Source organism: Poecilia formosa, unplaced genomic scaffold (assembly GCF_000485575.1).
Source record: "Poecilia formosa unplaced genomic scaffold, Poecilia_formosa-5.1.2 Scaffold263, whole genome shotgun sequence".
NCBI lineage: Eukaryota > Metazoa > Chordata > Actinopteri > Cyprinodontiformes > Poeciliidae > Poecilia > Poecilia formosa.
The window spans coordinates 418,664-446,232 of NW_006800202.1; the positions used below are offsets into that span (position 1 = coordinate 418,664).

General features: G+C 38.8%; 1 protein-coding gene and 1 long non-coding RNA gene across 3 annotated transcripts in view; one reads left to right on the forward strand and one right to left on the reverse strand.

The window, feature by feature from the left end:
- Positions 1 to 10,168, forward strand: part of nr2f5 (nuclear receptor subfamily 2, group F, member 5) — a 30,287-nt gene extending 20,119 nt beyond the window's left edge. For both annotated transcript variants that reach the window (XM_007570544.2, XM_007570543.2), the window contains exons 3-4: positions 1,058 to 1,304; positions 7,505 to 10,168. In XM_007570544.2, the coding sequence (XP_007570606.1) occupies positions 1,058 to 1,304; positions 7,505 to 7,824 (567 nt within the window). In that variant the 3' untranslated portion in view covers positions 7,825 to 10,168. The remainder of the gene's footprint in view (positions 1 to 1,057; positions 1,305 to 7,504) is intronic.
- On the reverse strand, positions 9,188 to 11,183 carry LOC107838483 (uncharacterized). The gene is made up of 2 exons (XR_001664558.1): positions 9,347 to 11,183; positions 9,188 to 9,306 (listed from the first exon to the last, which is right to left on the reverse strand). It is a non-coding gene; the product is annotated as an uncharacterized LOC107838483 (long non-coding RNA).
- Between the last annotated feature and the right edge of the window lie 16,386 nt (positions 11,184 to 27,569).

A 27,569-nucleotide genomic window follows, 5' to 3' on the forward strand; every position in this document is an offset into this window, starting at 1 on the left:
CAATATAAATACAATAAAAACATAAATATGGTGATATTTACAACACACACACACACACACACCCACACACACACACATATATAACCACCATAAAATCTTTTAATTCATTCATATTTACTTATTTCCAGCCTCTTTGAGTAAATCCACCCAGTTGTAGGAAACTTCTGGTAAACTGAAAATCCGCTAATAGCGCCGCTAGCTCGACATTTAGCACTTTAGCTCTTTTGCTAACTTTGAAAACGCTTAGCACACTTAGCTTTACCCAAAAGTAATTTTTCCTGATAAATTTGGAAATCCATATAAAATGCTAATTTCCTTGACTATTTTGCAAACCCTGATTAAAGCTGGTTGAATGAACTTCAGTTTGTCCTCTATTGATCGTTAAGAAAAACCGGATCATCTCTCATGAAAGGAAGAAATGTCTATCAGCTGTCACTCCTTCAGGTTTACTTCAAGTTCATGGAAATGATGGAAAATAAAGTCAGGATTATGAATTTGAACAAGTAAGTTTCAGTTTAATGGCTTTTATTTTGACTTTTATTTGAATGAGCAAACTTTAAATTTGCTCAGCAAGATATAGGAGTGAGTCTTTTTAAGTTGAAAACCAACATCTAAACTATGATAGTGGCCAAAATTGAATCCAAAAAGGAGATTGTTCTTGGATTCACAGTTGGTTAGTTTGAGACTTGTGCTTGTCGAGCCTCGTTCTCATGCTGCTGATTTTATCTGCAGTGCAGATATCAGCGCCACAGTCACGGGTCAGAACGCAGTCATCAATTGACACTCAACAATTCCCGTTTTTAACAAATTTAACTTCGACTGAGGACGTCCCAGCAGCTGGTTCAGTTCAGAGTTTAAATGGATTAAAATGCAGCTTTTCTGTCTGAGTTCATCAATGCTGTTTACCTTCAACGTGCAGGTGAGCAACATTTCGGCTAGTTGATGCTTCTGTAAACTGAAGTTTGCTCATAGTTTGTGAATGAAAGAATAAAGCTCACCTGGTTAAATCTGGTCTGGATTTTCAGAACCTTCCCATCCATTCTGTGTTCCTGTGCAGGTGGCGCTGCTGCGCATGTCGTGGAGCGAGCTCTTCGTCCTGAACGCAGCTCAGTGCTCCATGCCGCTCCATGTGGCGCCCCTGCTGGCGGCCGCCGGCCTCCACGCCTCGCCCATGTCCGCCGAGCGCGTGGTGGCCTTCATGGACCACATCCGCGTCTTCCAGGAGCAGGTGGAGAAGCTGAAGGCCCTGCAGGTCGACACGGCCGAATACTCCTGCCTCAAGTCCATCGTGCTCTTCACGTCAGGTGAGTTTGGATCGATTCCCAAGATTTTAGTGGTGAGATTTTAGGTCAGTAGGTTTGAAAACCCCAGAAAACATCTTAATTTGAGGGGAAAGAAACTAAATGTTTTCCCCTTTGGTTACATTCAGTTGATTACATTACACATGGAGCGGCATGGAGCACTGGGCGGCGTACATTACATTTGGTTGATTTCAGCAGGTACTGAAATCATGTAGCATTATTTTACTCCAACATGTTTGAGTTGTTTTACTTTATAACGTTGAAGTCGTCCAGTAGGATCTCCATTTCCTGACATTTTACTGAACAAACTAGATTTAGATGAAATTAGTTACTTTCTATTCAAGATTCCAGCTCCCATGTTCATGATATGAGGACAATGATTCACTCTCTTTGCTTATTTGATTTAATGTGAAATGGAAAAATGTTGTCATTTAGTCCAGGCTAATTTGCAGTCATTACTTTCCTGCCGCACTAAGAAATAAACCAATTAACTGCAGGATGAATTAAAATGATCTCACTAATTTCCATTTGCATGATTTATTATTTTTTCTCTTTTCCCTCTTTCTACCAAAGACTGGACAAAAGTCCTGACTCTGGTTTATTGGTCTCAACTGGCTCCTTTTTTGAAGGACAGTTTTATTTACAGAGAGTTTATAATTCATTTTATTTGTTGCTTCTGTTGTTTTATTTATTTAGCTTGGATATTTCAAACGTCTTCTGGTGTTAAATGTTCTTTAGAATTTAAAGTTTATTGATAGTTGAGAATATTTTCTTGCATTACTAAGTAACTACCGTTATGTTACTTGAAAATGGTCTCAAAACAACAATATTATCGCAGAATTTATTACTGTGACAGGCCTAAATTACCCTGGTGAAGTTCTTCACGCCAAAGCTCTGACTTTAAAAAGTACAAATACAATTTGTTTAATAAGATAAAAAACAAAAAGATAAAATCACAGGGCATCAATTCCTGTAGTTCTGGGTCCACATTCCCTTAAATCCAGGCCTGTTGAATTTTACGTTAAAATTTCACACAATTTATGCAAAATCAGTCTCATCACAGCTCAGCCCAGTTTATTGAACTTAAGCACAGTCATAATTAATCCATTAAAGTATTAATTTTAAAAGTATTTTTAACAATAAATAATAGATTAAAAATATTTCTAGTTTGAGAAAATACATGTAAAAAAGTGTAACTGCATGTCAGATATAATAAATGCCGTTTCATCTCTGCAGATAAAGTCTGATCTTGTTTTAAGAAAATGACTGGAAACCCAGAAAAACACTGTAAATATCTGAATGTTGTGCTGAGCAATAAAAGCTCACATCCAGGACATTTGGAGGAGATTAAACATCCAGATGGTGTCGGCTGAAAACACAAAGATTACCATGTTACACCGTCCCATCGTCTAAATAAAAGGCCGTGTGTCGTTACTGCGAGTTCATAACATTCTTGTTTTACAGTGATGCAACGCCTGGTTTTAATGTCACATTGCCGGCGCAGATGGCTGAACTCGCGCCGTGCCATCTTTCACGGCTGTAACCATATGGCTGGGATTTGTTTGTGGTTCACAGACTCACGGAGGGTTAAAGGTCGATTCCGATGTCAACAAAAACACAACCTTTCTAGTGTGAATAAGTTTAGAGGGAATTAGCAGAACCTGCTTTGAAGCAGGTTCTGCTGATCGGTTTATTTGTGTCTTAATCACAACAACTTAACGGGAGTTTGAGAACCGGCCAGGCTGGAGCGTTTCTGGAGGTTAAACATCGCAAAGAGGAAACTCCTTGTGAAAAGCTAGTTTAACGTTGCAGTTGAGGGACAAGAACTTATCACCCTAAAAGTTTTATGAAAAACTAAATGTGGCATATAATTGGAATTCATCAGGCTCCTAAATGGTTTTGAAAACTCTGATCGTTAAATACAGTTCTGTTCATTTCCGCCAAAAATTTAAGTTCAAATCAGACATTTTCTAGAAAAATCATGGAAATTTTGGAATTTCAATAATTGAAAAAAAATTCAGTTTTGAAACTCAATAATTTCTCATTTTTTTTCCAGAACATTTCTAAAATGAATCTCAATTTTTTTCTGCAAAATCTTTTGCTTTTTAAGCCCAAAACTGTTCTTGCACTCATTTTTTTTATATCTATTTTGGCCCTAATCCATCGTTGTAACTGCATTAAGTCATCAGAAATTCACTAAAGAACATCAGAGAACAACCAACATCATGAAGATCAAGTAAACGGGCCAGAGAGAACCTTCTGGTTCCATTTAAACTGGCTTTAGCTCTGAAACAACATCCCAAGCTGTGGATGTCTCCCAGAGCTCAGTTTAATCCGTCATGTGAACATGGAGAGAGGATGGACCACCTGCAGACCCACCGAGACCTGGACGTCCACCTGCCCTGACAAGAACAGCATCAATCAGAGGAGCAGCCATGGCAACTCCAAATCACACTCCATGCAAAACGGGCAGAGAGTGACCCAAACCACCTGCAGCTGCTTCGCACAAAATCCCATTTTAATGGATTCAAGTTTGTGGCTTCAATGTGCAGAAGTGGTACCGTTTATTTTGTAATGTTTTGTAAAAGAAAAAGAAAAACACTACAAACTGATTATTTATTCTCCAGATATGCAGCACATTGTCAACAAACCTGCTAATAAAGATTAATTACATAGTAATTAATTAGGGTGTTTCCAGTGGTTCTCAGAACTAATTTTGATTTAATAAATAAAATTAAGTTGAAACTTTCATCCAATCCAACTTTTCTATGTTCCAGTTTAAAGTTGGAAATCCTGTAATCATGTCCAAACTGAGACATATTTAAGAAAACATAATCACAGGACGTTCTGTGTCAGACCTGTGGATGCATTTCCTCAACATTGACATTTAAAAAAATATGCATGGTAAAAAAATGTTAATTTGTTTTCCTTTATCCCTAAAAGTTCGTTATTATGTAATATTAAGATATGCAAATCATCAAATCCTTGTTTTGAGCCACAGCGGAAGCGGTTGTAGCAGAGGACGGGAAAGGCAGTGAGAAAAAAGACTTGCAAAGCAGACAGCAGTGCTTAAACTGTGGAAAAAAGCTGCACTTAATCCACAACCTCTTCACCTCCACGGAGGCTGACCGGGAGCTGACCTGCAGCGCTGCAGCACACTCCGTCTTATTGGCTCCATATGTAAATGCAGCTGGTACAGTCTTGGTCTCTGCCCTCCTTGAATTTGGTTGTAATTTGATCACGATGTTAAACAGTAACGCTTCGACTATGCAGTATTTTCAACCCCCCAGTGTTTTACTTTATGTCCCAAACATGATCCAGTTAGACAGAAAAGTAAGCTTTGTATTCAAATTGCATTAGGAGCTCGTGACTTCCAACATTTTACACTGTAAAACTGCAAACATCCAACATCATTTATTTCTCAGGCTGCACCACTGACTCACACCACTGAGCTACTGAGGGGTACAACTGCTGTAAGTCTTGACAAAGCCCTTGATGTTCGTTGTTTTGATGGTGCTTTTATACAAAGCCTGTTGTGGTTTATCCCTCCAGTCACAGGGAACCAGGACAAGCCAGAATCCTGTCACATCTGGGATTCCTCACTGCAGGATCATGCTTTGTGACCCTGGAGGAAACGGATGGTGAACGAGCCAACACTGAGATGTTCCTCCTTTCTGATTTTAATTGCATTTTCCCTTTTTTTTTTTTTTTTGCCTCTTGCACGGCTTGTCAGATCCATTCCTGATGTGTGCTGCGTCTCCTCCGAACCTTGGACCTGTTTGTGTACGTGGGTGGCTACAGATCCACCTCTCCACTATCTTCCCTGCTTTCATCACTTCTTTCTCCTTTATGATCCCATCTATTATTGAAAACAGCCGTCCACCATCCCACCCCCCAAACCCCTGTGCTCCCCAAACTCCAAGCTGAGTCCAAGCCCCAAGACCCCTGCCCCCACCGCAGGACTTGAATTATGCATGGCGCGCTTCAGTTAGACGCAGGATTCGCCGTGACCTACATAACTCCTATAGCCTTGAGCGTCTTGTGTGACTTTCCTCTGTTGGCAGATGCAAGTGCACACACGTTTTGATGAAAAAAAGCTGTCAAAAAATATCAGAAATTGACGCATTGCAAAATGGTAATAAACCTGACTCATAGGATATCTTAACAAGCTCAGACAATCACCAATTGTCTGTTTGTTTCCATTGAGGCAACTCCCTCTGCTCCCCTGTGGAGACCCGACCCATCAAGCCACATCAGGGAGTGGGTATTTCATTCCTGCCACCCTGATCCTTGGCCCCCTCCGATCCGCTGTGTGCCCAAGGATGAGACAAAAGAACACGTTGGTGCTTGGCGTGGAAGGGCACCCACAGAGCTGTCGCTTTGGCACGCGAAGTGGTCTCGGCCACGCAGACAGCTCCGCTAATCCTGACCAGGCGCTGGCCGTTTAGTCACGCAGGACCCCAAATAAAAATCCCAACTACAACGCCGTCCAGCAGCCTCCCATGTGGAGGGAAATATAGCCAAAGAGGGGGCAATTATTCTCAGAGAATGATAAGAATAGAGTCGGCTGGGGGTGGGGAGGCATTGACACGCTTGATTAAAATGTGGAGTAAATTAAATAGTTTCCAGAGTGGAACCGAGGCGCAGCAGGACGGGGTTTACACGGGGGACAGATCAAAGCCTGCGATGACGAAGCGGACCTGTGATGCAAGGCGACGGGTTAAAGCTTACAGGCCAGCGCTTTCACCTAAAAAGCTTGAGAATAAATTGCCCTCATCGAGTACCTGTCTGCCGAATGTGGGTTCACTCAGGGGCCACAGCGTACAAAATGTACAGTATGCGGCAGAGTACAATAAAATGTCTTTGTTTAGACTTCACACTTTTCTGACCTCCTTTGCTTTAATCCCTTTGCTCTCCCCTCCACGCTGAGGGTGCAAAAAATATCTCACGGTGTTACGCACTCTCTCAGTCTGTGTGAGATTCAGCTGGAGGTGGGAGTGAAGAAGAGGGAAGGTTTGATGGGCTTGGAAGCAAAACAGGAGTCCAGGCTGGGAAGGAAGCGATTTCAGACCGAAGGCTTGAGGTGGATGAGTATCTCTGAAGTCAGCAGTAGATTTTTATTATAAGGTTTGAGCATCTTACCTTGAGCCTCTCGGTGGAGGAGGCCTGTGATGGTGACTCTTACCTAGTCCAACAGATTAAATTGTGGATAATGTAAATTTGGTTAGTTTTGAATGGCATGTCCTCTAAGATCTCAGACACTGATGGTGAAGCATTCCTTTCTCAGCTTTACATCCAAACAGACTAAAAATTTAAACAAAAGTCTCACAAAGTCACATATCAATGAAAACCAAAGCAAAGCAAGCAAAATATTTGCACATTTACGGGAACAAAAAGGAATCATCCCGTTTCAACTGGAAAGGCCACAAACACTGTAGTGAAACCATTTTCTTCACAGTTAATGGAAAGGATTAGAAAACCTAAAAAAAAAACTTACCACTTACTGTTATCCTTTGCTTTTGAGATGCCCGAGTTGACAATTTATTAAAACTGATACGTATATGTAAAATAATCTCAAACAGTCGTTCAAAACCAGAGCTCTGAGGTTCCTCTTGGTTATCTTGCACTGCAGAAACAAATAGTTATTAGAAGGGATAAACTGTTTCCTGATTAGGACTAAGACCAGTAGGGAATTGACAATATCAGGATTGAAACAATAAATATGAAAATGAAATCCTGGTTTTCTTTTCAACAACTTGCACTGGCTTTGTCTGGTTGACCAGCGGTCTCCAGTGGTGCTTTTTGAATTTGTGGGTAAACTGACCCACAAACTGGTGCCCAAGCCTCTAGAGCTACTTGCCTACAATTTTCAGATGCATCCTTTGACAACACACCTGAATCAGATGAATTCCTCATTACCAGGCTTTTGCAGAGCTTGCAGATTGTGGATGAAGGTGAGTTGGAGAACGAGTCCATCTGAAAGTTGCAGGATTAGCACCTGAGCCATACAAGTCTCGGTGTTTGTCGTTAACATGAATGTTTTTGTTCTTTCTTTAGCTCTTTTTCTGACCTCTAAACCCTCATTTCTGTTTGGTACGCTGCCCTTTGGTCAAACCAGTTAATCCAGAGTGGCTCCTTCCTGTCATGAGGAGTTTGGTTCCCTCTTTAATCAGACTATCATAAATGTTCCTTCTTTCCTCCAGATGCCATGGGGCTGTCTGATGTCGCCCATGTGGAGAGCATCCAGGAGAAGTCCCAGTGTGCTCTGGAGGAATATGTGAGGAACCAGTATCCCAGCCAGCCAAACCGATTCGGGCGCCTGCTCCTCCGCCTGCCCTCTCTGCGTATCGTCTCCTCACCGGTCATCGAGCAGCTGTTTTTCGTGCGACTGGTGGGCAAGACGCCCATTGAGACATTGCTCCGAGACATGCTGCTCTCTGGCTCGAGCTACAACTGGCCCTACATGCCCACAGTGCAGCGCGAGCGGCCTCTCTCCCTCCACTACAATGAGAACGGACCCTGAGGCTGAGCAGCAGAGGAGAAGCTCATCCTGCTTTCTTTCCCTTCCTTGTCCACTTTTCAGCTTTCCCCGAGGAAGCATCTTCCTCACCATTCCACCCATGAGACTCTTGAAACGTTACCATCCCAGTTACACAAGCCAGCCAATCGTTTGTCATTGCCGATACAGAGACTCAATGGCCTCTCCAAGTCCCTGAGCTGATGGCGTGCAGTCTTTCTCTTTGAGACGTGGCATGAGCTGGACGTGTTGCTGCACAGTTCACCAGCAGGTCTGATGGACTCACTTCAGATGTCAGTTATAAAACTGTGCAAACATTTGCCTAATTCTTGGTGCTATGCCTGCATTTACAGAGCATGGCTGAACCTGAGTAGGGACTATGCCATTCGAACTCTGCAGCCAAGAGCGAGGTCTGAGTGTGTATTTACTAAATTTTGAAAAGCAAACCAGAAGCCATTAAAAGAAGACAAATGCCAAAATGTCTTGAACTTTTGCAGATGACGTTATATTGTGTGTTGTTTTAGCACTGTTTGTATGGAGAGATAACTCATGATTGTGTCCATATGTATAGTATATCATTGATTCATTGGCATCTAAGGCATCTTTGGGTTCACTGAATTAAAAAGCTCAGGTTTCTCGGGGTGTGGGGGGTCAGACTAGCAGACATGTCAGTATTGGGCTCTGGTTGTTCTGCTCCTTTGTCACTTTGACCATGTGCAGTTTTGGTCACGTCTTGCCCAGATTTTCATAGAGAAGAAAGGAAGTTGTCTTCCATAGGCCTCTTCATGTGTGTGTTTCGGTCTTCTGGTGCACACTTTGATCGCCGTATATTTAAAGTAATCTCCCGTATCTTGGAGTTATGTGACTCCAATGAATATTTTCCATTAAAGGTTGCAGATATTTTATTTGGTTTGGTTAGATGACATATTCCTCATTTGTTTTCAGAACCATATCTGAAAATTTCAGAAAATAAAAATATCATTAAATTCAGGAGTATTATGAGATCATGTCACAAGATATCTCGTAGTATTGAAACAGAATTATAATTTTTTTATAATTGAAATCCTGTCAGGTTGCAGTCAGGAGGAGTTTATTTGGAAAAATAAGATTAAAGAGTATTTTGCCACTTATCAGTCATATATAAAAACAGAAGAAACGAGTCTGATCTACAGGTATTTCAATGAAGTACTGAGAAACTATTGGTGACATTGGATTGCAATTTGCAGCTTACAGTTCACCATTTATAAGTGATGCATATATTGCACTTGACCGTCTCTAGTTCAGAATCAAGTATACCATTGAAATACTTACAATGGTCAAACTGGACCTGGATAATCCTTTAAACACCGGCGCTGAATTATTTTAACCATAGCAGTTCTTTAAAATCCATTTGTCATCTGCAAAACTTTTACGATATTAACTGACAAAAAGTAGCAATTCCACTACTATTCTTCATCATGACCTCGTTCATTTGGTTCCTGATGAAAACTTTACATAGAGAAGTCAAACATGAACAACTTGTTTTAACCCAGTTTCCTCATAAATGTTGTAAAAATCTCATCACAGAATGTTCCTGTAATCTAAATACCGAGTGTTATCTCAGTGGTTTTTACCTGCATTGTGTTTCTTCTCATGATAAGAAAAACTAATATTTTATCATCATCCTTTGATGCATCTGATTCGCAATTTGAAAACCAGATTGCCAGTGATTTTTTGGACACGACAACAAAATGATGCACCATTTCTAAGATAGTCACATATAAAGCATAAATGAGCCACTTTTACAAAATGCAAAGATCCACTTCTCTAATTTAGCAGAAATGAATGAATAACATCCATTTGGAAACTTTAATCTCATTTTAAGCTTTGCATATTTTCTGTCAGCATTGATGTTTCTCTCACCAGGCCTGGTGAACACTTGGAGTGGCTCCAACTGACTGCAACCTGACCAATGTTTTGATTAATTCAACGGTTAAATCTTTGGCCCTCTCATAAAAGTATCCACATTTTATCCTCAAATAAATGTACTGAACGCTATGATTTCTACACAAAAGACGTCTGCACCAACAAATCTATACTTATGTAAGCATTTCTTACAAACTGAACTCTCACGAGGAACAGAAAAAGTATGCAAAAGTAGCTGAATGAGTGATAAATGGAAGTAGGCATGGATGAATAGGGAACCGTAGGAGAGGATTGGCATCGGAGCAGCCAGAGCCCTCAGTTAGCACAAAAACACAAACCCAACTAATTTTACACTTAGGAGCAACCTGTGCCAAAGCAGACATGCATTTAGTTTGGAATAAATTCATGTCAGTTAAAAAAGCAAATGCAACTTTTTGGTTTGTCTTTAATTTGACTACAATTGTTTGGATTCTCAGGTTAAGCGAATCACTTTATAACATTTAAAAGAAATAAATTAAAGCTTTGGCACTTGCATTGAGATCTTGTCAGACTTGACATTTATTCACACTTGTTAAATCTCAGCACTGGTGGAATATTTCTGCCCTCAACCCATTTGATGAAAATACATATTTACTTTTTTAAAAGATTCACTAGAACTCCCTCATTGATGCTGCCACAGGAGGCAGAAACACCACTGATCATCATAGATGTGTTTTTCTTTTTTGTAATGATTGTCAGTATTGGACCTTTTAGACTTTAGGCAGGAAGTGAGTGTCTGGGGGGCAATTTACAGAATTAGCTGTATTTGCCTTAGAACAAAGATTTGTCACTGAGCATTTATCTTATGACTGTGCCATAATCTCTCGTTACCTGTTATAACAGGTATTATGTTCTGTCAGGAGTGGAAAGAAGCTCACATGATGCTGAAATGGAACGTGCATTTTCAAAAAAGACATGTATATGTGGATTGTCTTTATGCAATAATTAGACGTTAAAAAAAGAACTACTCACAATAGGATTTTTTTTTTTGCTTCGACATCAACAGCACTTTTAGTTTTTAGACATCATGCAAGTTATTTTTCCACTTCCGGGTGATATTGTTGTGTAGGGAAAAGCCCCTAAACTCATGTCATTTGAGCTTATTATGTGGAGTAATGTATCACTAACCTCTGAAAACCTCAGTCTATGTTGCAACACTATCCCTGTGGGACTTAGGACTGTGTTTAATGTAGGAATACTTTAAGTTTTTATTATTTTTCCTTTGTCCTTTTGTTGGAAAAACTTTGTTTATGTCACATTTCCAACAAGACAGCGTAGTATCGACGTCAAGCATCAGTATTGGAAAAGCCATCAGGGACCTGAGAAAGTTGTGTTGGTAAATAAATCCGCAGAAAGTTTCTAAGAGTTTGTTTTTATCCCTTTTGCTTTTGTTTGGAAATATTGATTATCCAATAATTGAAATAAAGTTTTGTTCACACTAACTGTTCTGTACTCTCTTTTCAGTCACTTTCCAGACCTAGAAAGAAAGTACACCCCATTTCAGTTTGGGTTTTATTGGTCAGGTCAGAATAAAATGAACTGATCTTCACCTGAATACTAAATTAAAAGACTAAAAAAGCAATGTGGAAGATTAACTGGTTATCAGCAGTCTGACCTATCAAGAGCAAACGTGTTGTTGTTGCAGCACAATAGGGCTGAAACGACTAATCGTAATGAATCTTATGTTGACATAATTATCAGTTAATTTAATAATCGATTAATCACAGACTAAAAAAGCCATTTGCTGAAAGAACGTCACCCTCAGAGCAGTAATTAGTCTGAAACTGTACAAAAATATCTACATTTTGCATTTAAGAGAAAAAATGCTTTTTGTCTGTAAATATGTTCAACCCAGAATCCAGGTGGTTTTAGCTTCACCTGCTTTAAATTCTATTAAGCACTTTTAGTTTCAATTATTAATCAATTAATCCAACAATTAATCACCAAATCAGCCCTACACCGGATTGAACCAGAAAGGCCTGAGCTTTTCACATGTGGATGTTAGAAGTATTTTTTAGCTGCAGATGCTTTCTTTCTTTACTACAAATGATCAATGTCTTTTATGTAAAAGTAATGAAGGTCTGAATTAGTGACAGATGTGCGAACGATCTGTACAGGAAGCTGAGAACTCGGATAGCTAATGGCATTTACTCAGTGATTAATGAGGGAATATAAACTAAACCAAACAAGAAGCACAAGAACTTGATGTCTATTTTTAATTTATGACCTTTCCTCCTCCTGTAGACATTATGCAGTGGATGTGTTTTCATTTCAATGTTACATAAAGGATTATCAGCCGTGCTACCATAGCTAATCAAAAACAAACAAACTCATTTCTTAGAATCTGCTGTATTGACATGGACATCTGGGTAAAAAAAGTAGAAAAAGAAAAGGCTAAAACTGTTTGCGTCTGTTTTCTGCCAGGCGTATCAGTGGTTGTGTTCTCTAAAACGACTAAAGTCAAAAATGTAATCATGTTTATGTTCTCGGTTAACCGCTAACCTCTGCTAGTGGCTGCTTCTCTTAAAGAATACCTTTCAGAATAAATCATCTTATGGCACCATAGAGATTGAAAAACTCTTGAATTAAAAAGGGAAAGAGAAATAATCAATACCTCGGATCAATGAGAACTATTTAATCAAAAACAGGGTTTCCCCTCAGTCTGGCTGGGAGGAAACCTAAATGTCCCTTCAGCCGTTTCAGAAAGTAAACAAACACCGAGATTTGTTGTTGTTTTAAAGGAGAAAAAACACACGTGACCTTTGACCTCTGGCATGTTGAGACATGTGAGCTAGTTTGAGTAAAAATTAAAATTTCACTTAATGTTAAAAACACTGACTAAAATGTCATTTTTACTGTTTTCTTACGTTAACATTCAATTTGAAAATATGAAAATATGATTCAGCGAAGTCTCTGTGCAGTTTTGCGATATAAATCAATTTATTTAAATATGACTGAACCTTGTATCAAATATGAAAGAATGCTCTCACGCATTTATCTAAAAAAGGAGAAATATGTAGTTTTATATGATCATTTTTATCTTTATCACAGTAGTAATAACAGAATATGGTGATAAAATGCTGAGCCCTTGTCTTCCACCTCTCCTGGTTAAATTGGTGAATCAGTTGTAAATCGGTTGTTTAACGGACAGATACAGAAACATTTCCTCTGAGGGACTTTTGATGGATTATGAAGCTGATTTATTTCTGAAGTTTGATCAGGTTTCACCCACGCTGCACACAAGAACAAATAAAAGCCACTTTCCCCCTCCTGGTAACCTTGCGCCCTTTAAACTCAGCCCCCCCCCATCTGTCCCAGCCACCCACGGCCGTCCCGCCCCCATCACCCCTCACACACACGTGTGTGTATGAAGAGTAGCCGACTGACTTACGCCTTCATTTCAGAGCTGTCACTCCTGGCCAAGCACCATGACCCCTCAACCTCCATTCTGGAGACGCACATTTCTTTCTCTCTTTTTATTTTTTTTTCTGGCCCTCACCACATGAATATAAAAAACACATGTGGCCCAGAGCAGTGTGTGCCTGCCTGTGTGTGTGTGTGAATGTTTATATGCACAGGTAAATCAACCTGACACGGCTCCTTTGAATGGCAGGAGCTGAATTACTTTTGCACTTCAATTTTGCACACCTGCCATTTATGGCAACCACCAGGCTCAGCACAAACTATAAAAGCAAAATACCCCGTGTCAGGGTACAAATGAGAGCCTGTAAATATCACAACCTACAAAGCCTGTGAAAGAAAAGCAGGTTTTCCCTTTGAAGGTAAATTACTTGTCTTTTTATTGGCAGTTGATCCAAATCATTAGCTGTTATGGTAAATATATTGCTTTGTTTTGCAGCCTTTTCCTCCTCTGATGCAATAATTACACATGCAGGGGCCATTTATGAATTTATTTATTTTATATTTTTACATTCACAGTTCAAGGGCAGAAACGACACATCTGAACCATTTTGCAGGTAGACAGTCATAGCAATCAGGTCCCAGCCAAAGGTCGAAGTGACAAACACAATGAGGCTGCAGATTCATCACCCGAGCGCTCTGACAGTAATTGTCCTGGGTCCATGTCACAGTCGCTGCCGCACTTTTAAAAATACACGAGATGCTCCTTTGACAGAGAAGACATGGGCGTTAGTCACATGCATTTAAGTCAGACACCTGCACTATTTGTTATGACACACTTTCAATTTACTGTATCACAAAGAGTCAACCCCCACCCCACACACACACACACACACACGCACACACACACACACCAGAACTCCCAGGGCTTATAAAAGTGGAGCATTGTTTTTGTAATTTGGTCTTGGGCAGAGGAGGCAACACATGGGAGGGATTTTTGTTTAATAAAATGGAGCTTTTTATCTTGTTGCTAAATGTGAATGGTGGCGGCACAAGGGCAAGCCATCTCAGGGGGAGGAGGGCGAGATCGATAGGTGGGATGTCAGACTGAATTGAGGTCAGTCTTTGTCTCACCAAAGAGGTTCCACTTACAGGCAGCATCAAAATAAAGAACGATATTAAGTGAAGGTTGGGGGTCCAGTTGTCTTGTTCTGGCTTGTTGCTCTGTAATGTGTTCATCCTCAGTGACAGAGTAGCTCAGATGAAAAAGGCGAGACATTTACAAATAAGCTGGAACAATTTATTCTGTTTTCCTTTATACATTTTAGTTTATTTAGAACAACCTTAAAATGTGTGAAAAACCTGAAAATAAATTAGTTGAACTAAATTCAACTAAATGTTGGACAATCTAAGACTTCCTGTAAGATGTATTTAACTGAAGCATATTTAAATGTATAATTTCTAATGCAATAGACATGGAGACAAAGAAAGAGAAAAAGAGAAAAAACAAAGGAAGAGAGGAGGGCAAAGAGCTAAAAGGGAAAGATGGTGTCATGATTTGTGGATAGTGGAGGTGAGGAAGACACCGGTAAGCCCAGGTTGACATCAAAGCAGTGTGGTTTAATGAAGATGACTCAGGAATACAAAAAACACAGGAATCTGGCAGACGGCAGAACACACCATAAACAATAGACAAGGACCCGACAAGAGACAAAGACAACAGGTGGGTTTAAATACACAGGGAGGGTAATCAGGGAACTAGACACAGCTGGAGCAATCAACAGGGAAGACAGAGACTCACAGGGGAAAACAGATCTAGACACAGAAAAACCTCAAAAATAACTAAAAATAACTACACAAAACACAGATCACAACAGATGGAAGAATAGAAGAGAGGGAAAAGGATAAAGAGAATAAAAGACACAACCCCCAAAGTGTTTCTACACCTGCAGAAAGAGAGAAAACACACAGAACCAATAAACCAAAGGAAGAGAAATTCATACATAAAAATATCTGTTTCCATTATAAATGTGCATAAAACTTTGTCAATATTCTGCTTATATTGAAAAATTGTGGCATTCCCATTAATCAAGAAACATAATTAAAATCGCATGAGAATAAGTTTGTTCAAGCAATAAGTCATTAAATTATACTCAAACCACTTCCTGTTTTCTTCTTCATGGTTTGCATAATATCCAGCTGTTGATCATGTGACTCGTGATGCAAAAAGTGTTTCTGCAAACACACGGATCCCGTTCATATCTCTATGCCAACAATTAGACGTCCATTCTGAAGCATGGTGGAGAATCTGTGATGCTGTGGTTTGGTTATCTCGTTAGATGGGAATCTCGTTAGAGTGAAATGTTTCAAGAACTTTTTGAAATATGAAAACTGGTGGACTGGCATTCATCTGTATTTTGTTTTCTGATATTTTGCTGATAACCATCCTCAGAAAGCTCTGTGGGTTTTTTTAATCCAGACTCGTTAACGTGACAAATGAGGCTGAAGATCTCCACCAGCAGCAGATTGTTTCTGGAGACAAAGTCAAAGTTGATCCCAAGATTCATTTATTTCCCTCTGCTTTTCTTTTTCTTTCTATGATTAATGTTTAAAATGAACCAGACCCAAGACTTCATGAAGCACACCCTCTTGACACTTGATATCTGCAGCAATGAATCTCCAAAACTAATATAATGAATTGGATCTGTCTGGTCTGTGTGTGTGGTCCGGCTGCGGACGGTTTGGGAAGATGTCCTAAAAAGCAATACCCCCTCCCAGTATCAACAGGCTCCCATTTAACATTCCCAGATCCCCTGAAATGAAACGTTCTCTTTTTCCCCTCTCACAACTATCATCGCCGCCAAAGCATTTCAGGGGAATTGGATACGTCTCAGATCTCATCAGGCGTGGGTCGGAGTCACCCCTTTCCAGCGGAAATTGCTCTGGACGGCAGCAAAATGTACATCACTGAGGCACCGACCAAAAACGGCTTTGGCCCCTTTCGTATAAAGACCCCACCCCCACCAGCGTTCCTCTTATAAATCCTTAAAAAGGGCCCCAACCCCAATGTATGGCAACACCATCAATATTGATGTGGGAGAAAGTTCTTTCAAAGCCTCCTCAGTCACAGAACATTAATATTGATAGTGTTGTGCAGCAGCCGGGACGCTCGGTGTGTCTCTAAAATGGTAATTGCATCTGGACTCAGGGTTAGAGGGCAATATCATTGCTGAATATGGACACAGCTGTTTAACTCAGGGCCGGGGCGTTTATCTGCGCCTGTTTGCCAATTTGACCAACAGAAGAAGGACATGTCTCGAGTTGTGGAGGAACTTTAATGTTTGTTCGCTCAGTTTTATTCTTCCAGACAACTTTCCCGTCTGATCATGATTTAAACAAGAATAAAGTAGTGGTGAGCTGCATTATAGCAGAATTAATGGACCAGATAGTGATCAGATAAAACTGAAAAATATCAAAGTTCCCTCCTGAGGTCCAGCTGAGGCATCATTGGATCCCACTATTACCATGTAAGAGCCATGTTTTTTTTTTTTAAGCATTCATGCCTTTAATTTATTCCTGAATTTTAAACAAGCCTCCAGTCACTAGGGGGCAGCAGTGCTGAACTGCTTGTTCAATGCAGAAGAAGTAGAGAGACGAAGTTTGTGACAGTGAAAAGAAAAAAACAGAGGGATCATTTTAGGAGAATAGTGTCAAGTCAAGTGTACTTTATTGTCAAAGATCTATGTAACAGGGTTAACACAGAAGTTTGAAACTGTGTTTCACCAGACTCCAGTGTTCAATTAAATAAAACATATAAACACATAAATAAGACATTGACAGCAACCCCCCCCCACACACACACACACACACTGCAATACAATGTGCAATAAGAAGATAATAAAGCAAGAAGAAGAATATAGAGATGGACAATAAAAACACAATCACACACACAGTGCAATAAGACGACTAACATACTGATGGTCAATAAATACACACACACATAGCAGCAGAAGTCCAATCAGTGGACAATAGTGTATTGTAGTGGACAGCTGGCATCAATAGTTTGAGTATAAACGTACATTCGTTGGTAGAGTATTCTCTGAAAATGATCCGTCATCCAGAGACAGTAAAGGCTGGTACAGGTGAAACTGCTCTGCAAGAACATCTGTTTATGCGCTAAATATTTAGCTTAATGATTAAATATTTAATTTGAAACTCTGGCATTTATAAATGAATGATGAAAACATGACTTTGTGCATTTGTTTTTTCTTATATAACAAGCTAAATAACTCAAATTATTGTTAATCTTTGACTGTAGCTTTACAAACGTCATCCCATAGTCTCACTCCTAGGTGATGCCTGATCATGAATGTAATAATGTAGTTTTAGTGTTTTTAATCTCTTCGGTGAATTGTCCAAACAGCCTTTTAATGAGCCACATTAGTCCAAACTTCCGATAAAACCTAAAGGATTTAGTTTCACGGCTGAATGAGAGACATGACATGGATCAGCATGAAATATGATGTAACTCTTTAGTTTTCTATAGATTCATAACAGGCAGATTTAAATATATAGTGTGTTTTATGACACTGGGATATATTATGACTACACAACATCTAAACAGAAAGGTTTACCAGTGTAGAGGCAACCCAGCCATTCTGCAGGAAATCATGCAAAATCACTTATTTGCCCTTTTAAGGACGCCTGATGCCAAACGACCTGCTTTCATTTGCATCCTGTTATCCATCCTACAGAAGAAAAATACCCTGCTCTCTGCTTCCCTCTGAACGCGTCAACCTGTAACACGAAGCTTACAGCTTCGTGTTACAGAAACAGTTGATAAGAAACTGTTACAGTTTCTTATCAACTGTAACAGCCCATCGACTGCAATGATATCATGGCTCCATCGCCATGGCGTCCTCAGCTTGTTCCAACATTAGATGACGCCGTGGTTGTTTTCTGGGTCACTTGGTTAAATATTTCAGATGGTTTTTATTTTTAGCTCCATCTGTTTCCACTGTGTGTATGCCCTGCATGTGTGTGTGTGTGTGTGTGTGTATGTGTGTGTGTGTGTGTGTGTGTGTGTCCACATTAGTGCATCTCCTAGCCTGTCTGGAGGCGGCATTTGACCCACTAAGTCATCTTTATGTGCCCCGTGGGATTTATCAATTGAAAGTAGCATGCAGAAGGGGCATCACAAATGGTTTCCAACTAATGTTCACACAGAACATGTTCAGGACTTCAGCTGCCTCGGACTCTCAGCAGGTTTTATACGAGATGTAAAGTTAAGAAAAACCTTTTAGTCACTTTAACTTGCAGCATAAAACTATGCAAATTCCTCGTGAAACTGTCTGTTGCCTATTCTGTTTTTCAGTTAACCTTTGTTCCTGTAATTAATACAACACAAACAGAATGTCCACAGGGCTCAGTGCACTGTGAAATCCAAACAGCATTAGATCAGTAGTCCACATTATCGAACTGTCAGAGAGGAAAGAGGACATTGTAATCGCTGCAGAGATGAGCGCTCACCGAGCTGGAAAAAGCAGACAAGTTTTCCACAGATTATGAGAAACAAAACGACTGGAAAGAGCCCGGGGCCAAAGCTCCCAGGATGCTTTCTGACCTCACCATGTATGTGGAATCAATGCAGGGCTCTGATTTTGACCTTAGCTGCCCGTGCCGACATATCCGACCGCTCTCTGCACATCTCCTGGTTTGCTGCTCATCGCTCCGTTTCTCCTCTTTCTCAGGTTCTGCTGAGTTTTTTGCTGCTTTGATGAGAAGATTCATGGAAAACTTTTTACAGTGCAAAGATTGAGGAGTCCAAATTAGTCTCCATTACTTATTTTCTTATACTTTCTACTTTTCATGAGAAAAATGTTGTAATTTTTGACTCTACGTTTTCTAGTTTTATTTAAACTCCTACTGTTGGACAGATTTAGTCTCTGGTTCTGGATGTTGTGCAGCTGTGAAGACTTTTGCTTTTAGTTTTTAACTTTTGGACAGTTACTATAATGCATTATCATAGCAGCAAGGTACTGTTTTCCACAGTACCTTGTTGAGATGTGCTCTCTCAAAAGAGTTAAAAACTAACTCTCAAAAGCGACTCTGCTATTGAAATGCTAAATTTGAGTTTTTAGCATCTCAGAAGTTCAGATTAATACCTGAACTACAAACCTGAATCCCAGAGGAGCTGGAATGGAGACTTTAAGGAACTTCAGATCATCTCTTTCATCCATCCTGATGGGGAAGGATCGGATCCCCTACTCCAACATCTCTCTGCTCATCTCAAGACCAACTAGAGATTTAAAGAGGAGCAGCAAAAGCAAATGAGGTTGATTAGCAGTGGTTGCTAACAACTGATTATCCAGGACATTTTACTGAGGTGCTAACATGCCATGATGGTCAGGCAACACTCTTCAGTCAGAGGCTTCTTCTGATTCATTGCGATACTGACTGCTACTGAAATCCTTCCTGCCCACAGCAATCACTATCCATAACAACTCTTTGAATACTGATTAATATGAGTTAAGACAATATTTGATTTCCTTTTGGGAAGCATAAAGTATCTTGACCTGTAATCCAGTCAGTAATATAGCATCAATCATGTAGTGATGTAAAACTGCATCACTACATCACTACAAATGGCCTCCACAGCAATGAAACTGTTCTGCAAACCGAATCCCAGTAACCAGTTCAGCCACAGCAACTCAGACTCCTGAGCTGCTGAGTTGTGAATATCAGTTTCAACGTGCAGAGAGGCTGTGAGTACTGCACTGATGTGAAGAGGGTTGTTGTTATTTTGTTTTGTCTGATTTGTAGTGTAATAAAGTGATCTAAATCTGGTGTTCGGGGTTCCTTAATGCCATCATTTACTCAGCAAAAACAGAAAAATATGCTCCTTCTACGAGGACTCCAAGAGTTTTTGTCATTCTGGCAAGTAGCTTTTGAAGGATATTCCTGCAGGCAGAGAGTTTGTTTGCATTGTGAGATGTAAAGCAGGCGTGCTTACAGGGGGACAGACTTATAAAGATTTCCCAGGAGTTCTGGACTTAAGTTTTTTGTGAATACAACAGATCTCCAGTTTGTGTTTCACATACAGGAGTTAACTATCATCTCTAAAAGCTGCTTCTGTCCTGGAGCAACAAACCAAGGCTGGTTGTGCAGCTCATTAACATTTTAATAAGAATAAATTAGTTTATTCAACTGAAGAATGTTTTGTACACCACACAGCCAGTGCTTTTCTTAATTCTCCAGAAGATTAAAAATGTGTGGACTGCAGAGTGAGAAATATCTTCTGCAGAACAAATCGGTTGTGATTCAGCATCTTTTCCTCATGAGTTTCAGCCTGCAGGAAGATTAAGATGGCAACTATTAATAAACAAACAAATTCTTCATCACGCCTCTCATGAATATTATCAATCGCAGTTATGGGGAGAAGCAAAAAAAGTCTTCAGATTTGTTCTTAAAATAGGACATGAAAATGTTTGTTTCCCACAAAGCTGGAAGAAAACCAGCTGAGGCTGATTTAAGGTTTGCTGGAAGGAAACAATTCAGAAAACTAATTGAGTGACTGGATGAACGTCATCCCACCTTCTGTCTTCAACCCTGGTTGTAATAAAGTTGCAGCCAAATGCAGTGCAAGCTGCCAGCAGGTTAAAGGTTTTATTCGCCTACAGATGATGGCATCAAATTTTAGATCAACTTGTTAGCAAGGATTTGGCGACAGTGGAAAGAAATGGCTCAATTTGAACAGAAAGAATCCTCAGCAGAAACAGAGCTGTTCAAATGTTTAAAACCCACCTAAAAAAGTACAGGGTATGGATTACTCTTTATTCTAAAGAAGCAGCAGTCAGAGGCGCCCCCAGCCAGTTTGCCGCCCTGGGTGAACCACCTTTCCACAAAGTTTTGGGTTGTGTTGTGGGTGTTGATGTGATGGTCATCTGTCTCTGTGTTATCCAGTTTGCATCTCTTTATTTTGCAAAGACTTATTTTATACAAACATTTCCCTGAGCTCCAGTTCCTATACTTCAGTCTCTAATCACTGAAACATGAGTGCTTTTAAATGTCAGTACATTCCAGTGTCTTCAAATAAACCTGTTCATAACATCCAAACCTGTAGTATCTTGTCCCACATTGACATTCTCTCCAACTGAGCTTTAACCAAACATTGAATAAGAAATTAGACCACTGATATGGTGTAAATTACGGTAGACTCAGACAGTACTCAATATTAACAATTTACTAAATTATAATATTTAAGGACTTCAGCACTTAAATCTTGGTTTTACTTTCACTCTGGGAATAAACAAAATAATCTGCAAACCTTAACTTAAATAACTAACCTTAGCATAATTAACATGCTTTTCAAAATACTTCTCCTTAACACTTATTTCTTTGCTATTAGTGATCACACTGAATAAAACACAACAAAACTTCACAGACTTCTGCTAGTGTTGGGGAAACCGATCTGCTCCACAGCTTAACCTGGCGTCATGCCTTCAAGACGATACACAGGGCACATCTGACCCACTACTACCGGCGTCCCGCCTGTCAGACAGTGAGAAGGGCAAATTAACCCACGGGTGTAGACTACCAGAGCGGGGAGTGAAACAGACTTTTTAACTTTAAAAACCGGTTTATAGGCCGCATTATGACTCTTGGTTGACCGCTGACCTGATTTGTGACCCGCGGCGGGGCAGGACGGGCGGGGCTCCTGCCATAAATGCCCACAAAATGCCCCAGCGGTTGCCCAGAAACCGCCACTGGCAGCAGGAGCTAAATGCAGTGTTCCGGATACCCTGGGTTTATTTGGACTAATGTTCATCTGAAATAAATAAATCCAGATGCACAAAGAACAGATCACAGGTTCTGGCCCAGAATCTGTTTGTAATCCTGGTTTATCACTAACACGAAGGGACTGGACTCTGCCCCACCTCATGGTTTAAACCAGTCTGTTCCCTTGATCCTTACATCATGTTCAAGCCTCTGTGAGAGAGTATTGTTTTTGATTGTATTAAAATTAAATCTGAGAACAAGTTTAGACACAGCGGGTTCATTGTCTGAGGTAAAAAATAAAAATCATTAGTTTCACCAGAGCTGTGATGAGTTTAAAACCTGACTGAAACTCAAACGCACTTCAGTCCTCCGTAATCACACCCATACTTTAATATTTACATATTTTTCAGTTCTACAATCTCCCCTTGAAAGCAGGAAAAATCTCTAATCTCTCTTGAACAATCCACAGATTTTTTGTTAAAGCAAGATCTGCTCAAAACCCTTGGCTGGGAAATCGCCGCATGATTTCCTACAGATGAACTAATCCTCTTTACATTACGGACCAGGGTTTACCAGGAGATTTGAGCAGAGTCTGACCCACAGTGGGGCCAATTTATACCGAACAGTCAACAAGAGTTCAGGCCAGGAAAATGTCCCAGGCAGGCAGAAACTGGAAACTACAGAGTTAAACAGGGTAACACTTTATTTGAAGGGGGGGTGAATAAGACTGTCATGACACTGTCATAAACATGACATAACACCTGTCATGAACATGAATAAGCCTTCATGAATATTTATGACAACAGTCAAAGTGTCATTCGGTAAATTATGACACTTAATACAAAGTTGACATTATTCAAAATGTCTTTGTTATGACATGACATTAACCAATAAATCATTACTGATATAAATTTGTTATAAAAGTATTACTGATTGCACTTTAAAAATCAGGTAACTTTATGTTATTAAAGGTAAAGTTTAAACAGTAATGATTTCCTGGTTAATGTCAAGTTGTCATAACAAAGACATTTTGAATAATGTCAACTTTGTATTAAAAGGGTCATAATTTACCCAATGACGCTTTATGACAGCAGTCATAAATATTCATGAAGGCTTATTCATGTTCATGACAGGTGTTATGTCATGTTCATGACAGTGTTATTCACCCCCCTTCAAATAAAGTGTTACCTTAAACAGTAACCAGTAGTTAAAAGCTCAGAGGGAGCAGCGACACAGTACTGGATTTATGAATAAATTCCCTTCGTTCTTTACATGATGATGGGAAACAAACACAACAGATTTTACAAAAAGTCAACGTTACCACTGAGGTTTAATCTCAAAGCAATCCTAAATTGGTCGTCTGGCTGGAATTTGGCCTTTTGATGTTATTTAATTTGGACTAAAGTGCCTGACTTCAGATCTGACATGGCAACGATATCTCACTTTAGCAGCTAAAGATATTTTTTATCAGATTCAAGATGCAGATTTATAATTCTATGGTAATTAGTTTTTTGGGATGGCATCCATCGTAGATAGAAAAAAAGGAAGAGGAAATTTCAGCCAAAAAAAGTTTTTTTTTTTTTTATCAAAAATGCTTAACTTTTATTTTTTATTTCTTCGTGTTTTGTTGTCGTTCAGGTTATTGCACGTTGCCTTATTTCTAATCTTTAAAAAGTCATTTTCATTCATAAATGACTGTTTTGGGTCTTTGTCACGTTACTGATGTGAGTTTCTTTGGGACCTTCTGATTCCTGGATGAACTCTTGGAGTAAATTTGGTAACTGAACGGTAGACTGCAGGTTTTCTATAGGTTTTCTCTATTTGCTCATAATCGTTGCTACACAAAGTCTTTTCTACTGATTGATGATGGTAATTTTGTTTATTGTGTTTTTTGAGAACATTTTTCCTGTTTTATGTTGTCTGGCAGGATTTGTTCAGAAAATGCTGATTTCTATTAATGATCACCAGGATAAGATCTTTGCAAATTTGTCATTATAAATCTGAGTGACTACAGGAAAATCTTTGGGAAATATAGTTGCAATATATTGTATTATAACCATTTGTTTTGTGTCCGATCTTCAAAAACATTTTGTCTTTACGGATCAGAGACCTGGAGTCAGTCTATCAGAGACACAGGGTCTCCTGGCCATTCCTGCAGGGATCGCTCTGTGACCTTTTCACATACGATGTGCGTAGTACTACAGCACGAGTAACACAACTTGTTCTGGCAGAACTCTGTAATACCCTGTGGGCTGGACACCAGCATGTGGTCCATGTGTGACAAACACACACACACTCACACACTCGAGTTGTCACCATCATCTGTGCATGTCTGGCTGACACAAACTGTGACCTTAGAGGAGAGCAGAGTAAACGCAGAGTTACGAAACAACAAGGAATCAATGGGAAATCCTCTTTTCACTTGGCGCAGCCGTTTCAGTAACCAGCAGCAAATATCCGTCTGTTTGGTATTACCAGTAATGGATTTAACGCCGCGCCTCAAACTCCACCACGGCTGACCTTTCAATAACATTTATTATCAGGTTAAAAATGTTGCTGGCAAAGACGCTTTAAGAAACAAAACCTGCAGCTTCAAAGACGATTCTGAACTAAAGCTTGATTTAATTTTCTCTAAAACATTAATTAATGTCTGGCCGTTGTTTTGGCAAATGTTTCTTCTGCTTGGACTCGTAAACTCTATATTAATCTAAGCTATTCTTCTAGATTACTAATCCATATTATTTTTTGGTTGAATTTTATTGTTTCCTTTGGTTTAGAAGATGAGGTGATGGGGATTTTTGAGTTTGCTTCACAGTTTAAGCACAGATAAGTTTATAAAATCAACAAATAAACAATTTAAGCTTATCTTCATCTTCAATAAATATTTATAGATCTGGTATTCATGTGTGTGTCTGAACACTGCAGACACACAGACTGCTGCATCCTACATGTACTGAGGAGCGCCATCACAGATCCTTCCTCCCAGCTCCTGTCAGATTTTATAATCATAAATAAATAATAAACTTAATTTTTGTGTTGTACATTGGTCCTTGCTGTTTAGACTCTGGTTATTATTTTACTGTTCAAATATTTCTTACTTTATTTTAAATATGCATTCCTCTATCAGACGATTTTGAACGTTACACTGCTGGTCCGGACACCTTCAAAAATAATATTTTTAAAGAAGCAGAAGATCACACTATTTATGTTGACAAAGTGGGTAATGTAGTATTTAACCTTTATTTTGAAAGGAACAACGTCATTATTTGATGCACCAGATTACAGCTAATTTACATCTGGACTCCATAGCAGGTTAGAAAAACACAATTAGCCTCAGTTAGCTTCCTTGGTTGAAAGATTTAACTAAACGTTATTCTGCAAACATTTACTATACTGTGTTTGTTTATGTTTTGCATTTTCAGATTTTATTTAACACAGTATGTTTGTTCTCACAGAAAGCCTGATAATATTTTTAATATAACAAATGAGAAAAATAAAAATTCCTGAAATACATAAAGTAGCTTCACAAAATAAAAATGTCACAAAATGAAGCATCATTATCAAATAAAAAAATTAACAGAGAAAAACATATTTAAATAAATAAATAAAATGGATTGACAAAGTAAGTATCTTAATAAAAACTAGATTTTTTGTATTTATCTTGTTTTTAATAAATAAATCAGACATTTATTTATTTGATAGAGTATTTATGAATTTGTTTAATTTTGGCATCCAGACCAAGTTGTTGTTTTTTTTAAACTGATTTCTGTGTTGCTGTGAAGAGCAGAGAGACTGAACTGGCTGCTGCACATTCAGGACAGCGACAGAAAATAAAGAGGGCAGAGCAGCTGAAGACTAGCTAGTAAAATTTATGACATGTGAAGCAAAGTTCCAAGTTTATTAACTTTATCTTGAGGTGATAAAGGTAGACTCATTTTAACCATTAAAACTCTGAACCAGTTTTCTCAAATGAGTTAACCTGCAATGGAAAGGATTTTATTTTTACTACTAAAAAGTCTTGAAACAAAAGAAACATCTGGCCAGAGAAACCATGACGACGCTGCAGCACCATCGACGTCACCGGAGCCAAAGAAAGAGTAACACTGATGAACTGAGAGCTTCAAAGTTTTCTAACATAAATGAGGAATTAATTATCTTTAGTCAGTCGGACTGGGACTGGGACACCCGTCTCCTTAAATGCAGCAGAATCCAAACAGTATACCTGATGGGGATGTTTTTTATATTTAATATTCATGTGATTTTTTTATGTGGCTGATTTTACTGAGTGTTTTTTTTTTCTTTATGTAATGTCTTGATTAGTTTATAAATAATGAATGTCACATTGAAGGCGGTTAACAACCTCACAGATATTTCATACCAGCCAGTCAGGAATCTAGTGACGTAGTTAGCAGACAGATAAAGAGCTCACTGTTTCTGAAAAAGTTTGATCAAATAAATCCAGTAAATAGAATGTGTTCCTTGTAAGAAATTGCGTTCCGCTGCATATTTAGCAAGAATTCATAGCATTTTTACAGAGATGCATGTTACTGACTGAAAAAGATTTATGTCTCAGAAATATCACACAAAGGGATTTATTATAATTAAAAATCATTAGGCCAGTCCCATCCTCATTATTGTTTCTGCAGATCAAATTGTTGCTGCCAAAACCAGGATAAGCGATTTCTGCAACAAAAGAAATAGATATTTGTTGACATGTTTCTTGTGTTGTGCAGATTTCTTTCATAAATAAGTCAAAAAAGTCTCAAATGCAGCAAAATCCTAAGTGAAAACAAAAACTTGCAAATATGTAAAATCTGTCAGCAGCAACACGTTGACCCACAATCTTTGTTTTTTAGCACAAAAACCTGAATCGTGTCTGCAGGGGAGTTAAAATATTTGTAGCTTTTGCAAAACACAATTTCTGTTGTTTTTAATTACAGATATTGACTAAACAAAGAAATGTTACATTTTTCCACATTAACTAAGAAGCATGCTTACTGTTTGTTCTACTTCTCTGTAAATATTTTAATATTTTTATACATAGCAGCACAAACAAACTGCAACACTGTGCATTACATAAAAACCTGCCAGATTTTTAATTTGACTGAAACTTTCTGTCTAAATGTCAAAAACCATAAAATCGAAACTAGAATAATTTTAGTTTAGATTTATAAAATGTATTTTAGATTGTGGCTGGTAAATTTGGACTTTCTGTCAAAGAAAAAATTTAATGTCCCTGAAAAAACTGTCAGTGTCAGCGTTTTTCTTTGTGCCACTTTAGCAAATAAATCACGCAAACACACACAAACCAAAGTTCCCAGTGGATGTTTCACTGTCAAACCAACTCTGTGTCACAAGACGAAGATAAATAAATCATTTTCTGCTACGTCAGCATTTGTAGTTTGTGTGTTTTGATGACTACTGAACTCTTCATACAGCGATTCTTACAAAATCTGTAAATTATTTTATAACAGGAATATTTTTTCTTTCATTGTGCAGAACACAAAGTCTGACTCAAGAAAAGGAGTTATTCTGGTTTGTATAGGAATTTTTTATTTTAGTTTTTAGACAAAAGTTTGTTGTGTTTTCTATTTTTATTGAATTTATTAGTTTGCCTTAAAACAATAAATTAATACATAAATAAACTATTAAATTATTATTTTTAAAAT